The sequence below is a fragment of the Manis pentadactyla genome, chromosome 12, assembly GCF_030020395.1.
Source record: "Manis pentadactyla isolate mManPen7 chromosome 12, mManPen7.hap1, whole genome shotgun sequence".
Taxonomy (NCBI): domain Eukaryota; kingdom Metazoa; phylum Chordata; class Mammalia; order Pholidota; family Manidae; genus Manis; species Manis pentadactyla.
In genome coordinates this window covers 18350309-18368327 of record NC_080030.1, presented here as the reverse complement: position 1 = coordinate 18368327, position 18019 = coordinate 18350309, and the positions used below count along the sequence as shown (strand labels likewise).

General features: G+C 49.5%; 2 protein-coding genes and 1 long non-coding RNA gene across 3 annotated transcripts; 1 reads left to right on the top strand and 2 right to left on the bottom strand.

Moving 5' to 3' along the window:
• Positions 1–133: 133 nt before the first annotated feature.
• On the bottom strand, positions 134–2200 carry GADD45GIP1 (GADD45G interacting protein 1). The gene is made up of 2 exons (XM_036878724.2): positions 1825–2200; positions 134–497 (listed from the first exon to the last, which is right to left on the bottom strand). The coding sequence occupies exons 1-2, from the start codon at positions 2181–2183 to the stop codon at positions 179–181; spliced, it is 678 nt and encodes a 225-aa protein (XP_036734619.1). The 5' UTR covers positions 2184–2200; the 3' UTR covers positions 134–178.
• Positions 2201–6753: 4553 nt separating this feature from the next.
• On the bottom strand, positions 6754–11530 carry LOC130680093 (uncharacterized). Its single transcript, XR_008993108.1, has 2 exons — positions 11418–11530; positions 6754–7501 (listed from the first exon to the last, which is right to left on the bottom strand). It is a non-coding gene; the product is annotated as an uncharacterized LOC130680093 (long non-coding RNA).
• Positions 11531–12131: 601 nt separating this feature from the next.
• On the top strand, positions 12132–15131 carry DAND5 (DAN domain BMP antagonist family member 5). Its single transcript, XM_036878693.2, has 2 exons — positions 12132–12458; positions 14851–15131. The coding sequence occupies exons 1-2, from the start codon at positions 12132–12134 to the stop codon at positions 15094–15096; spliced, it is 573 nt and encodes a 190-aa protein (XP_036734588.2). The 3' UTR covers positions 15097–15131.
• Positions 15132–18019: the final 2888 nt, after the last annotated feature.

The window sequence follows — 18019 nt, the reverse complement described above, 5'->3', positions numbered from 1 at the left end:
CCAGTTAGTTGGCATGGCCTAGAGTCCAGGAGTGAGCAGAGCCAGGGAAGGGTGGGGGATTCCCTGGCTCCAGGTGCTGGGGAAGGAACCAAGGGCCCAATGAGGGGCATGATGAGAAGACAAAGCTCCCAAGGAGTGGGGCTGACAGGCAGCAGGTTTTATTGGGAAAGAACACAGCTCAGGAGCTGGGTGCCACAGAGGCTGCTGGGTCTTGGACAGCAGCGGCAGCCATTGCAGCAGCTCGCGCCTCCTTCTTCTGTCTTTGTTTATCCTCCTTGAGGCGCTTGCGCTCCTGCTTCTCCAGGTCTTGCAGCAACTCCTGGAAGCGGGTGCTTCTCGGGTCCACATGGTAGCCCAGGCGCTCCTGGGCCTCAGCTTGCAGCCGAGCCCGCCGCTGCTTGTCCGCCTGCTCCTGCTCCCTGCGCTGCTGCTGTCGCTGCCGCCAGCTCTCAATCATCTGGGGCATCAGGGCCATGCACTCTGCAATGAGCTGCTCCCTGCAGGGGACGGAGAGTGGGTGGTGGCTGCAGCACCCACCACAGCCTGCCTCTCCCAGCTCCCCGTGGAGATGAAAAACTGGGAGGAATTATGGCAGTCCTTAAAACTGTCAGGGAAAGTGCTTGACAAGTGAAAAAACAGGCAGGGGAGATGAACTAATTCACATGTGACCTTGAGCATGAGAGCCAGGCCTCAGTAACCCCCAGGAGCAGACCCCAAGTCAACCCACCATTTCCCTGAGCTGTCTATTGAGTCATCTGAGCAGTGCACACTGCTGGGTCATTCCCAGGCTCACTCCATCCAGATATCATTGAGCACCTTCTGTATGCCAGGCCCAGTTCTAGGCACAAGAATGAAGGCAAGAAATACATCCTCCAATCCTGTGAGTTTGTAGGTGCCATTCACAGCTCCATTTTAAGGATCACAAACGTGAGGCTGGAAAAACCAAAGCCCCATTGGGACTGGGTTGGGAGGTTATCCAGCCGGGATGGGGCAGGGTTGGGGTTCACATCCTAGCTCCACCATTCATTGCCTGGGTGACTCTGGATGAGTGACTGCACCTTCCCAGACCTCAGTGTCCTCTTCTCTAAAGTAAGCACGAGCCCTCTTTCTCTCCAGCTGTTGTGAGGCCAAGAACAAACATCTGGAACACATTTATATTTGGCCTGCTCCCCAGCTCGCCAGCCTGGGCTGCCCCTTCCCTCCAGGAAGAGGCACTATCCGGATGCCCATTGTACTGCACTCTTCCTCCAAGTTCGATCCTTGAGACCTGTCTCCAAGTTCTGCCTCTGCCCTTGATCCCAGGACCATTTTACCTCCCACTCTTCCCCAGCCATGTCAAGTCCTGGCTACTCCTTAACGCACATTCTTGCCTTAGGGTCTTTGCACCAGAGGTCTTCCTTCTGTGGAGAACACTCTCCCTAAGATCACTCCAAGGCTATGTCTGGTCATTCAGGTCTCTGCTTAAACATCAAATTCTCAGGCAGAAGACCTCCTAAACCAAAGTCGCACACTGGCACGCACACTTCACTCAACGTTAGCTTCCTCATGGTTGTCATCATCTGAAATATCTTTTGTTCCCTGCTGTGTCCTCAGCACTTAGGACAAGACCCTGCACACAGTAGGCGCTCAGTAAAGATTCGCTGATGAATTACTAAATGAACATATTCAGAAGTCTATTTTGCAGCTAGGTGAACATGCACGTAAATCTAAGCACGCAAACCCCACGACGAGCACCCGGGGGAGTAAGCACAGTTGCGGCACAGTTCACCCACTCGACAGCGAAGGGCGAGATCTGCAACCCAGCACCTGCCCGACCGCACGCACCTGGCCTGACGCTTCTGCTCCTCCGCCAGCTGCTGCACCCTCAGAGACTCCTGCATGGCCTCCAGACTCGGGTACCACTCGAGCTCCTCAGCCTCTAGCTCGCGCAGCTGTTCCCGCGATGGCCACAGTGAACCGGCAGCCACCCCGGAGGCGGCTCCGTGCCGCGCGAACTGCTTGGCCGCATAGCGCGGCCCCAGCTGCCAGCGCGGGGTCAGTGGGTCTTGCGGGTCCGGCCACCAGGGCCCCGGCGAGCGGCGAGGGGGCGGCGGCGCCCGGTAGCCACGGGACCCGGGGCCCAGGGTCGCCGCCAGCCCGAGGAGGTTGGTCACTTGCCGCGCGGGCGCCGCCATCTTGGCCATGCGGGGTCCTCGCGAGCGGCCGGGCTGACCACGGCGCTGCCTGAGCGCGGGGTCCGTAGGGCTCGTCCCGGGCCGGGCGAGGGGTCTCCGCCGCTTCAGGTCCGGACAGCGGCCAGAGGGAGTAATGTATGTTTTATACATCTTCAAGTATAATTTATAATTTTATTTTCGCATTTATGTATTAAAGCTGCAATTAAAATTTAATTTTACGTATTTAAAACACTTTAATTTTTTGTTTTAACATTTAAATGTTTAAAATTTATTTTAAATAGTCATTTACATACTTGAAACAAATATGTCAGTTTTAAGTTCAAGCTACGTATTACATTATGTTTTAAGTGTTTAAAATCTGTTTTTAAAGTTCGTTAAAATCTTTCAATTATGTTACTTATTTAAATATGACATTGAATATTTTATGCTTTCTATGATTTTTTACTATATGCTACTTTATGATTTTTAAGTTCTTAATTATAATTTTATTTTAAATAATTTTTAAAACCTTACCTAGACATTTATTTTAAATATTTAAATTTTCTAAGCAAAACGTTTAAAGTTGTATGTATTAAGATATTTAGGTAGAAATTTTATTGTAAATAGTTATTTTTTGCCTTTTAATTTCTTTTTTAATTTTTATTTTGATATCATTAATATAAAATCACATGGGCAACATTGTGGTTACTAGATTCCCATTATCAAGTCCCCACCACATACCCCATTACAGTCACTACCATTAGCATAGTAAGAAGCTATAGAGTCACTACTTGTCTTCTCTGTGCTACACTGTCTTCTCCGTGCCTTCCCCCCTACGTTATGTGTGCTAATCTCGTAATGCCCCTTATTCCCCTTCTCCCTTCCCAGTCCCTTTCCCTTTGGCAACTGTTAGTCCATTCTTGGGTTCTGTGAGTGTGCTGCTGTTTTGTTCCTTCAGTTTTTGCTTTGTTCTTATGCTCCACAGATGAGTGAAATCATTTGGTATTTGTCTTTCTCCGCCTGGCTTATTTCACTGAGCATAATACCCTCTAGCTAAATCCATGTTGTTGCAAATGGTAGGATTTGTTTTCTTCTTATGGCTGGATAATATTACATTGTGTATATGTACCACATCTTCTTTATCCATTCATCTACTGATGGACACTTAGGTTGCTTCCATATCTTGGCTATTGTAAATAGTGCTGCTATAAACATAGGGGTGCATATGTCTTTTTGAAACTGGGATCCTACATTCTTAGGGTAAATTCCTAGGAATGGAATTCCTGGGTCAAATGGTATTTCTATTTTTAGTTATTTGCTTTCCACAATGGTTAAACTAGTTTACATTCCCACCAGCAGTATAGGAGGGTTCCCCTTTCTCTGCATCCTCACCAGCATTTGTTGTTCCTAGTCTTTTCTATGTTGGCCATCCTAACTGGTGCGAGGTGATACGCTTTTTAATTTCTTCTATTTTAAAATGTTTAAAATGTCTGGGTGCAGAAACTAAACACTATTTTTTTAAAAAGGATTTCAGCTTTAAAAAGGAGGAAAATTCTAACCTATGCCACTACATGGGTGAACCTGGAAGACATTATGCTGAATGAAGTAAACCAGTTGCAAAAGGATCCTTGTATGATTCCACTTACATGAAGTACCTCTGCGTTGTTAAATTCATAGAAACAGAAAGTAGAATAGTTGTTGGCAGGGGTGGCTGAGCCTGGGAATGGGAGTTACTGCTTAATGGGACAGAGTTTCTATTTGGGATGGTAAAGTTTTGGAGATGATGGTGGGGGTGAATGTGCTTAATGCCACTGAACAGTACACTTTAAAATGGTCAATGTTATATATATTTTATCTCTCTCTCTCTCTCTCTCTCTCTCTCTCACACACACACACAATGAATTGCAGTTTGCTCAGTGAACCAGGAAGCCTTGACAAGGTTGTTCACAGTTCATAGCAACACCATCTGTATCTTACATATCAATTCCGAGCTGGAAACGACCCACACACCCAAGTTCATCGGCAGTAGAATGGATACCTAAGTTTTGATGTTTCAGCCAACAGAATACTGCACAGAATTGCAAGAGCAGAAATCACAGCTGCTCACGCGGGTGATTGTCACAGAAATCCTATGCAACAAAGGAAGCAGGGCCCAAATGATTTCTTTTCATAAAGGAATGTTTTTCATTGCATAAAATTTACACGAATTGTCCTTTTTATGTAAAGTTGAGAAATCCTGGTGATGTTAGGGATGCACACCTTAAGGAGTCAATGATAAGAAAAGGGAGGCAGTGGTCATTCTGGAGCTGGGGTGAGATGCCTCTGGTGGGATGAGGGAACATCTGGGTGGCGGTGGCATGGCAGGGGGCGGGTGGTGGTGGTGTGCAGCAGGGGAGGGCAGTCATTTTGTAACAGGTCATTGAGCTGGGTGTTCCTGTACTGTTTGCTTTTCTCTAACTGGACCACATTCCGTGTGACTTCTTGATCTGGCTACAGTGATGCCTGAGTTATAACGATTCTTTCAGTTGTATATGTGTCAGTTGCACACTTTCCTGTAGATTTACTATGTTTCACAATTTAAAAAATGCAAGTACAAGCAATGAAAAGGATTATAGTGAGCAGCCTTCTGCCTATCTCCCTTCCTCCCTCTTCCCTGTCTGAACCCTCCCCACTCCTGTGTGTGTTTGTATGTATCCTACAGAGCTCCTTTATACTTACTTATTTACAATGTGAATGGATTATTTCACTGGGAGGAAAGAGTCCCTTTCACTCATGCCATTACCCAGGTTTAACAAGTACCAACATTTTAGCTCGATTGCTTCAGATCATTTTTTTAAATTCCTTTTTGAAAGGGAGAGAATTAGTGAGAATGTTTGATATCTTGATCTGGGTGATGGTTACATGAGTTTATATACCTGTCAAGATTCATTAAGTAGTAAGCTAAGATTTGTACATTTTACTGTACATACCTCAATATAAAAATGTAAAAAAAGAAGGACTCTGTACTCAGTAAAGAAAAGATCCTTTTAATAAAACTTGACCCCTACTACAAAAGCCTCCAAGGACAATAAGGCCTCCATCTGCCAAGCCACCCCTCGCCTTCTCTCCCCTTCTCAGGAGTAACGCTTATTTTGACATTAGCTTATTCTTTCATGACCAGTCTTTATGCATTTGCTACTTATCTGGAGTCTAAGGAAACAATATGCAGTATATATATTTTTAAACAGTTTACATAAATGGTATCCTGAGCATATTAGTTTGCACCTTTTCTCCCTCAACCTCTTGCTTTCCAGACATTTTCAGATATTTCCACAGAGATCCCTGTAGGTTTATTGTACATGCTGTGCAGCTGTGTTCGTTTTGTTGGGGGATGGTCACAGGGCCCATTATTGATTCAGGAAATCACTGAGATGGATTACACCAGTACATATTTTGTTCCTTCTTTCCAGGTTTACAATTGGGAAGAATGAGTCATACAAACCTTTTCCTCTTTTTTTTTTTTTTTAATTTAATAACTATTTGTTTTAAAAATCCTGACAAAACGCACATGCAACTTAGCATCGTGACCATTTTTAAGTGTACTATTCAGTGGCATGAAGCATATTCATACTGATGTGTGACCATCCCCACCATCCATCTCTAGAACTCTGTCATCTTGCAAAACAGAAACTGTCCCCCCCGTTAAACATTAACTCTTCGTTTTCTGCCCCTCCAGGCCCTAGTAATCACCACTTTACTTTCTGTCTCAATGAATTTGATTCTTCTAGGGGCCTCATCTAGGTGACACCATAATTATTTGTCCTTTTGTGACTGTCAGTGTCCTCAGGGTTCATCCACATTGTAGCATGGGTCAGAATTTCCTTCCTTTTTAAAGCTGAATAATATCCCATCATATGTATTTACCACATTTTGTTTATCCATTCATCCACTGATAGGTACTTGGGCTGCTTCCACCTTTTGGTTAGTGTGAATAATGCTCCTATGAACGTGGGTGTACAGTGTTTATTTTTAACACAAAAACAGAATAGCATAAAAATACCTGACTGTATCACATGTGGAAAGGTAAATATTGTTTGGCAAAACTTTTATTTCCATCATATATACATGTATGTATATACTAGGGTTCCAGTTGCAATTGATGCTAACAAACCTTCCCCAACCAACCATTTTTCTTACGCTCATGGATTCTGTCGATCAGGAATTTGGGCGGGGCACAGCATGGATAGTTTGTCTCTGTTACATGCAGTCTATAGCTGGGAAGAATTCAAAGTTGAGTTGACTTGATGCCTGGCCACCAGAATCACTAGAAGGCATTTTCATTCATTCATGTTTTCTGGGGGATGCTGGCCAGAGCTCAGCTGGAATATCTACACAGTGGTCTCTCAGTAGGGGCCAGTTTGAGCTTGCTCAACAACACAGCAGCTTAGTCCCAAGTAAACAAGGCTGAAGTGCATGACATCTTTATAACTGAGCCTCGGAAGTCACATGATGTCATTTCCATCTGCATCTATTGGTTGAGCCAAAGGTTATCTAGGTTCAAGGGAAGGGGTCAGAGACCTTATTGCTTAATAGAAGGATTGTCAAAGCCACACTGTCAAGGTCACAGGCAAAGGATTTATGTAGAGCGTATAGAATGGGACATATTGTTGAGGCCTCTTTGGGAAGTACAATTTACTACCTCTGGTTCACAGTGTAAAATGTATTTCTTACTGGGCTTCATGGTAAAAAAAAAAAGTATGAAAAAATTTGCTCATTTTTGTCCATGGTATGAATAAACTACAATTATTCTGTCAGACTGTTTTGATGGACCTTTGTTTCCAATTTTTCCTGATTGCAGAAGTGATGCTGCAGTGAGCCTATCTGTGTCCTCATGTGGCCACAGAGAAGTTTCTCTGGGGTACTCAACAAATCCAAGTTCCTCCCCAGGATTTGCTGAGGGACAGATGGTGTGGTTGAGGTCCAGTAAATGAAGGGAATTGAGGAGGAGGTGAAGTGAAGAGCATTAAGCAGCGGCCAGCCATACAGGCATTATAAGCCAAGGTGAAGGTTTATTCCAAGGTAGTGGGGAGCCAAAGGAGGTCCTTGAGCAGAGGAGTTGATGGATATGATTTATGATCCTCCCCCAGCTGCTGAATCAAAGAGACATTGAGTGGGGTGACTTGTAGGAGCGAGAAAACCCTTAGGAGGTAGAAGGGATGCGGATAAAATGAGAGTTCCTGTGGTCAGGATTCTCACCTGGCCCTGGTCGACTAGCTCACTACACACCTGTGGGCAATACATTGCTGTTGACTGTCTATAAAGAGCTCCGCCCAGTGCTCTGGGCGGGATACGGTGTCACGGCTGCAAGGCTGCAGGAGAGCAGAGCAGAGGCTGGAGTGGTGGCAGCGCCGAGGACAGAGGCCCAGAGGACGGCTGTGTGGGACGGCCGTGTGGACAGAGAGGCCCAGAGGCAGAGACTGGCTTGCTGCATGCAGACTTGCTCTAAGCGAATGGGATTTTAGTGACTGACCTGCCACCTGGAAATAAAGTTGGGTATAACCCTTTCACCCCAAGAACGTTTTGCTGTCAATTTCTTTGGTCACATTGAATCCATAGCGAACGTGCCCGGGGCTGAAACCCATTGGCAATACAAGGGGCCACCTGTTCCCTGACCTGCACTGGCCTCAGGGCTTTTGCATTAACTTTACTGAACCATCTCCCAGGATCTTACATGGTAGGTTCTTTCTTGTCATTCATGTTTAACTGAGTGGTCACCTCCTCCACCCCTTGGACCTTTGAAGACACAGAAAGAAGAAGATGTCTTCTCTGACCTCAAACAGCTAACAGTCTTGTGGGTGAGACACACAAATAATTACAATGGAAGTGAAGGAGAGGGGCTGATAGGCAGCAGGTGTGGAACTTCTGAGCTGCAGTTTCCTACCAGTCCAGGAAATCTGGGAACTACTCTGAGAAACACCAACCTAGAGGTTAAGAATAGGCACTCTGATATCAAACCAGCCTAGGCAGAGTTTCAGCTGCTGGCTGGGCTCCGCACACAGCAGATGCCAAATGGCCATGGCAGGGGAGGGGCCTCTGAAGGCAGGCTTTAATTGGAGGTAAAATGCAATATAAAATCAATCATTTTAAAGTGAACAATTCAATGGATTTATTGCATTCACAATGTTCTGCAACCACCCCTTCTATCTAGTTCTAGAACATTATCGTCACCCAAAAATGGAACTCCATATCCATTAAGCAGTCACTCCCTATTCCCCGCCCCCCAGCCCCTGGCAAGCACCAATCTGTGCTCTATCTCTACAGGTTTTCCTATTCTGGACATTTAATATAAATGGGTCATACAACATGTCATGGTTTGTGTTCTGAATTCTTTGACTTAACATGTTTTTGAGGTTTATCCATATTGTAACAAGTATTGGTAGTTGCTCTGAGCTGAGTTGTGTCTCCCTAAAATTCCTACGTTAATAGTGCTAACTCTCAGGACCTCAGAATGCGACCATATTTAGAAATAGGGTCTTTAAAGAAGTAATTCAGTTAAAATGAAGTCATTAGGGTGGGCCCCATTCTGGTATGACTGGTGTCCTTATAAAAAGGAAATCTGGACACACACATACACACAGGACTGGGTGAGGGGACAGGGAGAAGATGTACAAGCCAAGGAGAGAGGCCTCAGGAGAAACCACCCCTTGACATCTTAATCTTGGACTTCCAGCCTCCAGAATTGTGAGAAAATACATTTCTGTTATTTAAGCTCCCCAGGCTGTGGTACTTTGTTATGGCAGCCCCAGCAAATTAATACAGTACTTAATTCCTTTTTATAGCTAATGATATTCCATTGCAGGGAATTTTTTTTAATAACCTCAGTGTTCAAAAATAGAGAACTGGTTAAAGAAATTACTGAATATCCACAGGATGGAATATTATGCTATGCTATATGTGTAATAACTACATTATACTACATATAATACTATATGTGTTTAAAAAGAATAAGAGCTCTTTCTACATCGTGGTTCTTAAAGTGTGGTCCCCAGACCAGCAGCATTACCACCACCAAGGAACTTGCTAGAAAAGCAGGCTCCATCCCAGGATCAGGTACTCTGTGGAAGGGGCCCAGTGATCTGTGTGGCAGTCTTCCAGGCTTGAGCCTTGAGCCAATGCATGTTCATGTTTGAGACCTACTGCTGTATATGTATCAAGAAACAGCCCAGAGGTTCACAGCCGCCAGAAGTGTTTTTTAAAAACAATAATGCCAAAAAAACAAAACGAAACACTAATGCCTGGGTCCCATCCCCAGAGATTCCAATGTCATTGATTGGGGAGCAGGGTCTGGGCACTGATTCCCCAAGTCAAAGTGACTATAATGTGCAGCCAGGAATGTGAACCACTGATTCAGAGCCAACTCCCAGATACAGTAAGTGTAAAAGATTCATGTTCCAGAATATTCCTTGCAGGATTGTGATGCTTAGAAATTGGATAATGAAGAAATACATTTGGGCTAGATATGTACAATGGGATAGTTTTCAGCAGAGAAAAATCAAGGAACATGAAGTGAAAGGCAGATGAAACTTGAAAGGATGTATATACATTATGATACTATGTATATTGTTTTCAACAGTGCAACAAATTAAATTAACATGTTTTCTGAATCTATTCAGAGATTAGGGACAAATATAGAGTCAGTTTTCATATCTGTGATATTTTATGTCTTAATTGGGGTAATGTGTACAGGGGTGTTTGTTATATTTTTATCTATACTTACTTGAATACCTGACATATTCACTTAAAAAGCAAGGAGCAAAACAAGAGTATAGATAGCTTTCATCTGTGCCTTTTAAAGTTTCTTTTTGCATGGTTAAAACCATTTTTTTTTTTTTAGGAGAGCAAAGTACAGGCTTTTATTTGGAAATAAAGTGAGAGAATAGAGCTCCTGGCTCACGCCAGGAGGGGACAAGAGAGCCCCTGGTTAAAACCATTTTTAAACTCCAAAGGGAAGCCTCTCCCCATCTCACCTGCCCAAAAGGAAAATCCTGCTGCTCCTTTCAATATGCAAATACATGTAAATGTGTAAATACAAATACAAGTAAACCTTAGTTGTAGATTCTCATTTCTTTCTCCCCAGGTCAGCTGTCTAATAGAAGCCCCATTCTTAAGTTTTTTAACTGAACTTTTTCTTGAATCTTTCCATGTTGAAAAAGAGCTTCTGCCGCCTTATACAGGCAGCTGTATAGTCCTGGGATTTTGCCTGGTGAGTCTAGAGGACAACGTGGAGGCGCGTGTGGCTGGAGGGAGTGAGAAAGGGGGAGAGGGTCGGGAGACGAGGCTGGGAGCTGATGGGAACAGACAGGACGAGGCCTGGGGGACTGCAGGGAGGACTTCGGCTGTTATCCATCCCCACGTGAGGTGGGAGCCCTGGAGGGTTCTGAGTCAGAGGGTGCCTGCGCGGGCTCAGGTGCTCGCCGGCGCCTGCGAAGGTTACAGGCTGTAGGGGAAAGAGGCGGGAGCTGGGGTACCAGGGCTGAGGCGCTGCCTGTATTGGTTCGGGTGGGAGATAATGGGGTTCGTTTCCAGGTGTGGGACCAAGAAGGGAGTGAAAAGTAGGCAGATTCTGGGTAGATTCTGGAGGGTATGGGACTTGCTGTCATATCAGATTGGGGGGGTCAGTCAAAGAAGAAGATGGGGTCAAGCATGCTCCAAAGTTTCCCGTCCTTAGCACCTGGTAGGACTAAGCTGCCATAAGCTGGGTCTACAGAACAGAGGAAGGGCAGATTGGGGCTCAGGAGTTCGGATGTGACGGGGTGAATGGGAGGCACCCGCGCACTTTGCCGGTGGGGCGTCCCGGAGGCAGGTGTCCTGGACGCAGCCTCCATGCAGTCCCCAGAGCTGCCGCCAGAGGGAGAGCGCACCCCATCGCCCTCGCCGCTCCGGGAGCTGGGGGAGGGGTCCGGGAAGGACTGGAGCCGCGGCTTCTCACCGCCCCGCGGCCCGCAGCTCCTCACCTGGGTGTGAGGTGGGGGCCGCGGAGGAGCCGGGACCCCGAAGCCTGGGACGCGGCTCCCACCCCTTTATGTGCTGGAAGCACTCCGACCTCCACCCCCCACCAGGACGTTCCCACCGCCACCAACAACGCCTCAGGGATCTGCAAAAATGTCACCTCCTCACGAAGGCCTTCCCAGACCATCTTGGGGGCAGAAGCCCCGCCCCCACACCTCTAAGGCGCATTCTATTTAAATATCTTAACACTTAAGGCTCTGAAATCATCTTATTTACCTTGTATTGTCTGTTTCCTGTATTATGGTGTAAAACCGGTGGCAGCAAGGACCCATTTTCTATCTTGCTCCCTTGTATCCAGAGTCAGAACTGTGTCTGGCCTCTAATAGGTGCTAACGAGAAAAACAACACCGATGATGTTAATCATAGCTTACCCATGCTGCTAGTATGTATCAGCCTCTATTTTCGGCTCTTATGTAAATGTTCTCGAGTCCTCAGAACACCCTACCCGGGAGGGACTGTTATTACCCCCATATTACAGAAGAGGAAACTAAGGCCCAGAGTGGTTAAGGGACTTGACAGACGTTGCACAGCCAGAAAGGTACAGTGCTGGGATTGAAACCCCAGAAGACTGGCTGCATGGTCTGGTTTTGCTAAATGGTTGAATGGGGCCCTGGACCTGGAAAGGAGTCCCTCAGTGCCTCTGAGTCCCTGCCTCTAGATCTGCCTTTCCAGGTCCCCACAGCCCACATACCAGGCTGCCTTTCCAGGCCTCCCACCAGGCTGGGGGGAGGGGTGGGAACCCAACAAGTTTGGGTTTACTCTCCTCCCCATTGTGGGTTTAGCAGAGGAGCCTCCCAGGCTCCCCAGGCAAAGAGCAAGCCATTAAAAGGGGATCTGGAAGGGTCAAACTGCACTAGCCAGACAGCAGGGTCGACTGCCTGGGACCCTGAGCCCATTCTCAGACGGACTGACAGGCAGATGGACAGACAGATGCTCCTCAGCCAGCTGGCCACTCTCCTGAGCCTGCTCAGTGGGGCCCAGCTACCCACAGGCTCTGGGAGGCCTGGACCCCAGGGTCGCTCACCCCAGCCCTGGGCTGCTGCCAATCAGTCCTGGGCTCTAGGCCGAGGGGCCCCAGCCTCCCTCTTGCCATCCTCCTCTATTGGCACCTGGAAGACTTTCTTGGGCTTGCAGAAGACCAGGAGGCTGGGGACAGGCGCCCTGCAGCATGGGCAGGAGGTGGCTGCTACCATGTCTCTGCCACTGGACCCACAGGAAGTGGCCCTGGAGATGTGCAAAGCTGTGCCCTTCATTCAGGTGAGGGTGGGTGGGGGAAGGAGAGGGCTGGGTTTCAGCACCTGTTTTCTCTCTTATAAAATGGGGTATAAGCCTCTTACTGGGACCATGCCTCCATCCTGTCTCCCAGCTTCTGCTATGGCCACGCCCCCCTCCAAATATATTTTTCTATTTAGTGGCCAGGGGGTGCCCATGAGCACTTGAGAGCCCCTCCATCCTCTACTCAGAACCTTCTGTGGCTCCCACATCACTCAGAGGAGAAGCCAAAGTCTTCCCCGAGGCTCACAAGGCCCTGCAAGCTCTGCCTTTTGTGTCTGTGTCCTTACCTCCTTCTATTCTCTCTCCTACTTCACTCCTGGCACATCGGCCACCTTACTTTTTCCCAGACACACCAACATTCTGTCTACCTCAGGACCTTTGCACTGGTTGCTCCCATTGCCTCTAGCATCCCTGCACCCCACCTGCTGCCCTGTCAACATTCTATGGCTCCTTTTCTCACCTCCTTCAGGTTTTTTACCTGAATGTCATTAAAAAATGCACCACCTCCCACCCAGTTCCTCTTGTTCTCCTTAATTTCTCACTATAGTACATCATCACCTAGTGTAGGAAATGGATTTTGTGATTGCATTCATCACTTCTTCCTCACTAGAATGTCTGCTCCACCAAAGAAGGGATTTTTATGCCTTATTCACTTCTGTATCCCTGTCCCCAGGCTCTAGAACACAGCCAGGCACACAGTGGTGTGGTCAGGGTTTGTTGAATGAATGCTGAATAGTAAATAGTAGTGGTATTTGTTTCCCAGGAGCTATTGGGAAGTCTGAATGAGATGGGTGTAGGGATAAGCATTCAGTTGGTGTTCTATAAAGGCTGTAGGAATGCATATCATGTATTGTTTATGGCCCAGGCTTTGGTGCACCAGGTACCAGGTGTACCTGGGTTCAAGTTTGCCTTAATTGCTGATCTCTGTGTGGCCCAGGGCAAATGGCTTCCCTTCTCTGACCCTCAATTCCCACCTTTGCAAAATGGAATTAATAATAGTTGAGACTTCTGCCAAGTGTCTGGGACCATGTCCAGCAAGACATGAGTTCCTAAGACCCCTTGGCTTGTTATTCATTCAGCGAACCTGCATTGAATCCTGGACCAGCTGCCTTGCCCTGACTCCTGCCTAGGTTACCCTGCACAGCTGGCATGCTGCATCAGACCGGGGGGCCTGAGATCCAGCTGCATACCCTCTCACAGACCTGCAAATGCCTCCCCAGCGGGTGGGGGCGGCGCAAAGGTGCTCTAAGTGTGAGAAGTCCCCTGAACAGCTGTGTGGCCTTAGGCAAGGGACCCCTATTGAGCCTTAGTTTCCTCATCTGTAAGTGGGAATCATAATGGCTCCAGCCTCTCAGCATTGGCGGGGAGGGAGTTCGCCTAAGGTGAGTAGCGTGGGCCAGGCCTGATGTTAGGGTTCAGGACGTGGCAGCTTTGGAGGTGATGCACTTGCTGCAGCTACACCCATAAGCAAAAGGCACAGAAAGTCCTCGTTTCCAGAAAGCTTAGATTCTGGGAGAGAGAGGAACACTGAAAGAAACCCCGAAGAGATTTAACTACAAATGGCTCTGAACACACCAAGAGAGATTGGCGGGTGAGAAGAGAGACCACCAGGGGGGCGACATTTCCCTGGGCGCTGCTTTTACGATGAGGTCGAGGTCGAATGAGCTAGTGGGAGGGTGTCTGGAAGAGTGGCCCAGGAGGGGAGCACAGCAGGGCCAAAGCGCTGGAGGGAGGCGTGGGTCTGCTGTCTTGGAGCAACAGTGAGTGTATTGGAGGGGTGGCTGGGACCAAGTGTGGGAGGGGGAGGGGACAAGTTAGGGCGGAGAAGGGAGGACTAGGGGGTTTAAACAGAGAAGGGCAATGATCTGGGGGCAAGCTGACAGCTCCACTTAGTTGGAGGGCATCATAGGAGGAACTAACATTTATTGAGCACCGACTGTGTGCCAGGCAGAGGGTTAAAGGCTTTCTGTTTAGCCTCCCTGCCCTGGGGCACCTGTAATACCACCCCTTCCCGCTCTCACTCATCCCTAGAGAGGGCAGTGGCTTCCTGCTGGTGCCAATCCCCAAGCTACCTTGTCATGGTGGCCTGCCTGGAAGGAGCAGTCCTTCCTTGTATTAATCCTCTCTGTTGAAAGGCCTATAGTGGTGTCTTCTTTACCTGGTTGAGCTTTGATGATTTTACTGGTGAGGAAATTGAGGTCCAGAGAGGTTGAGTAGCTTACACTGAGTCACACAGCCAGCAGCTAGCAGAATCAGGATTTGAACCCAGGCATCCATGCCTCTCAAGGTGGGTGAAAACAGATGGGTGTTTATTCTCACCACTCTGACCCTGGACTCCTCTGCCCTTAACCCGTCTCCCTGACTCCGGCCCCAGGTGTTCTCCCAGCCCGGATGCACAGCCGTCCACCTCCAAAATCAGCTCTGCTTTGGCCACTGTTCCTCCCTCTACGTCCCCGGCTCGGGCCCAGCCCCACTCGTCCTCTGCAACAGCTGTGCGCCTGCTCACAAGCGCCGGGTGCCCGTGGTCCTGTGGTGTTGGGCGGGCAGCCCAGCCTCCCGACGGCGGGTGAAGACATCCACTGTGCTGGTTGAGGAGTGTCACTGTAGCCCAAAGGTGTGATCTGAACACGATGGACAGAAACACAGATACACTCACTTCAGAGAGGGGAGATGGCCAAGGAAGACGCTGACCCAGATCATGCACTCTGGGTAGAGACCAGAGACACAGGGGCAACCAGACAGATCTCCAGAGACTTCGTCCTGCTTCTGGGGACACCAGGCACAGCTCCAGCCGTGGGGGAGACCATTCATAGTCACACCACACACTTACTGAGTTCTCAGTTTGCCAGACCCTGCACTAAGCTTTTCACATGAACTAAAACAGAGCAGCCCAGTGAGATAGGGGTTGGTATCACCCCATTTTACAGAGAAGGAAACTGACGACCCAACAGTCAAAGCCACTCACTAGGATCACACAACAGTAAGTGGCAGAGCCAGCATTCAGACTGTGTGGTGTCCGCTTTTAACCCCCAGGCTGGAACTCTCATAGAATGAGTCAAAGACACACTTCCACAGCGGGGAGGACAGATGGCCCCACCCAGACCAGGAGACGTGGTGTTTCCTCCAGCCTGAGACCCCAAGAAACCAAGGCAGGGGGTCAGACAGCTGCTCAGAAAGACCTGGGCTCCCCAAGTCAATGGCAGGACCCACATGCTCCCAGATGCCCCTCTTTCCCCCAAGCCCGTTCCCACCCAGCCCCATGCCTAGTATGGCGTTCCACAAGAACCATAAAGGTTGGCCAAACCCAGCTGTGTGCGGGCTGTGTTTTCTCCCAACCTGGGAGCGGGTGGCTCTGTGCTGTGGTGCAGGCATTGGGGGTGTTCCCTCAGCTGGGCACAGGGACTGCGGCGGGCGAGGCCAGCTTGGCTTCGGGCAGCTAGAACCAGGGCCCTAGCAGATGGGACCGTCTGGCACAGACACCGGGACATGTGGTGCTGTCAGGGTTGCCTCCAAATGCCCCCCAGAGCTCAGGGGTGGGGGAGCAGCCAGGCCCCTCTCAGCCCTCTTCCTGCCTCAGGAAGGAAGGCCCCAGGTGAGGGGAGCAGGAGGAGGGGACACGAGGAAACAGATGGGCCAGCAGGGCGTGGGAGCCCATGACCTCTGACCCCATAGGCCTGCACAGAAGGGTGGGAACAGGCTAGGCAGGCAGCTCTCAAGGCCCTGCTCCAAGGGCCCTGGGGAGGTGGGAGGGTCATGAGAGGCTCATGGGGGGTGCACTCTCTCTCCTCCCTCCAAAAATCTGTGCCAAACCCCAGGTGATCAGGTGATGTCCGAGTGGGCAGCTCAACCCTGGCACTGCGGGCACCGCTCTCTCTGGCAGGCAGGAGGCCCCTGATTTCCCCCCATCTTCAGCTGTGCCCACCTCCTGCCAGCCAGGGAACCAGCTGGGAACCTTGGTGTGGTGGGGGGGGCCCAGAGTCCCTGCCCCCTCCTGGGCAGTGCCAGCCGGCCCCCATCCCCGCTCCCCAGGCCCAGTAATGGGTGGGTAATGAGTGCTGGGGGAGCGGGGGAGGGGCGGGAGATGCAGGTGCCACAGGCGCTGGCACAGGGGCCGCTAATCAGGTTTGCCAACGCCATCTGTCACCGCGCGAGCATCTGGGGCTCAAGGTGACCCTGTCACCCTCAGTTACAATTATGAGTTTGGCATCTGTATTAAAGCCCGCCAGCCGGCCAGGCAGGGGAGGGCTGGGGTGGGCAATGGGGGGGTTGTGCAGTGAGCCCCTTCCCAGGGGTCCTGTTCCCAGGGGCTGAATGGCTGCCAAGGCATGGGGCTTCTCAGTGCTTGGGGGAGTTCATGTGTGTGTGTGTGTATACGCATGCATGCCTGTGTCAACCTCCACAATTCTGCAAGTGTATCTGGGTGCAGGGCAAGGAGTTGTGGGTTTTTGTGCATCTCTGGGTGTGGTCTGAGCTTGGTGGGATGGCTGAGGATGAGAGCCAGCTCTGAGACGGAGTGGGTGCACAGGTGAGCATGTATCCGTGTGTTGGGAGAGAAGCGTGTGGCATGCTGTTCCAGGTGTCTCGGGGTGATGGTCTGTGTCAGGGTGTGTGTATAGTTGTGTATGATGTGTATGATGGTCTCAGGCTGTGTGTTTGGGGGTGTGGCTCTGTGGGTAAGATCCTGTTGGTGTGTGTGTGTGTGTGTGTGTGTGTGTGTGTGTGTGTGTGTGTGTGAATGCATAGGGCAGCAGCTGGAGAGGCTCTATGGTCACTGTGGGGGCCCCTGTCCTGCTCTTTCCGTTTGTTCCTGCCCCCACACGCCCTTCTTCCTGGGCTCTAATCTGGGTGGGGGGTGCTCAGAGAACACAGGGGGCTGGCTCTGAGGAGGGCTGTGGGCTCTGGGTTCTTGGATCTGGATTCTGGCTCCTCAATTCTAGATTCTGGCAGACAGGATCTAGAAGTTTGGATTCTGGATCCTGGGTTCCGGATACTGGGCACTTGGACCTGGATTTTAGTGTGTGGGTCCTGAGTTCTTGGATCTGGATTCTAGATTGGATTCCTGGGAATCTCGATTTGGATTCTGGATTCAGGAATTTGGATTCCAGACTCTGGATTCAGGTGTGGGTTCTCCCTTCAAGACCCTGACTTCCAATCTCCAGGCTGTGTGCTGAGCCTGGGCCTGTTCTCTCTGCCCTTTTATTTAGGCTGGGCCACTGGGCAGCTCACCAGCCCGACCTGGTGAGTGCAGAGACCGTACATAGCCACCAGGGGACACCCTTGGTTCAGGTTTGAGCCAAGTTGACCCAGACTATGAGGAGTTAGGGGACCGCCCTAGCCTGGCTTGACCCTGGCTTGAGGGGGAGAGGGCGGGGCTTCGTCTCTTGCCCCTCCCTTCCCAGTCTCCACTGGTGACTGATGCTCTGTCTGTCAAGCATGGAGAACTCAATCAGCCCCTACAGACCCCCAATCTGGACCAGGGGACAGGGCACCCGGTCCATGGGTCACACCTGGTAGAAGGTGCGTGTGTCCTCAGAATTGTCACT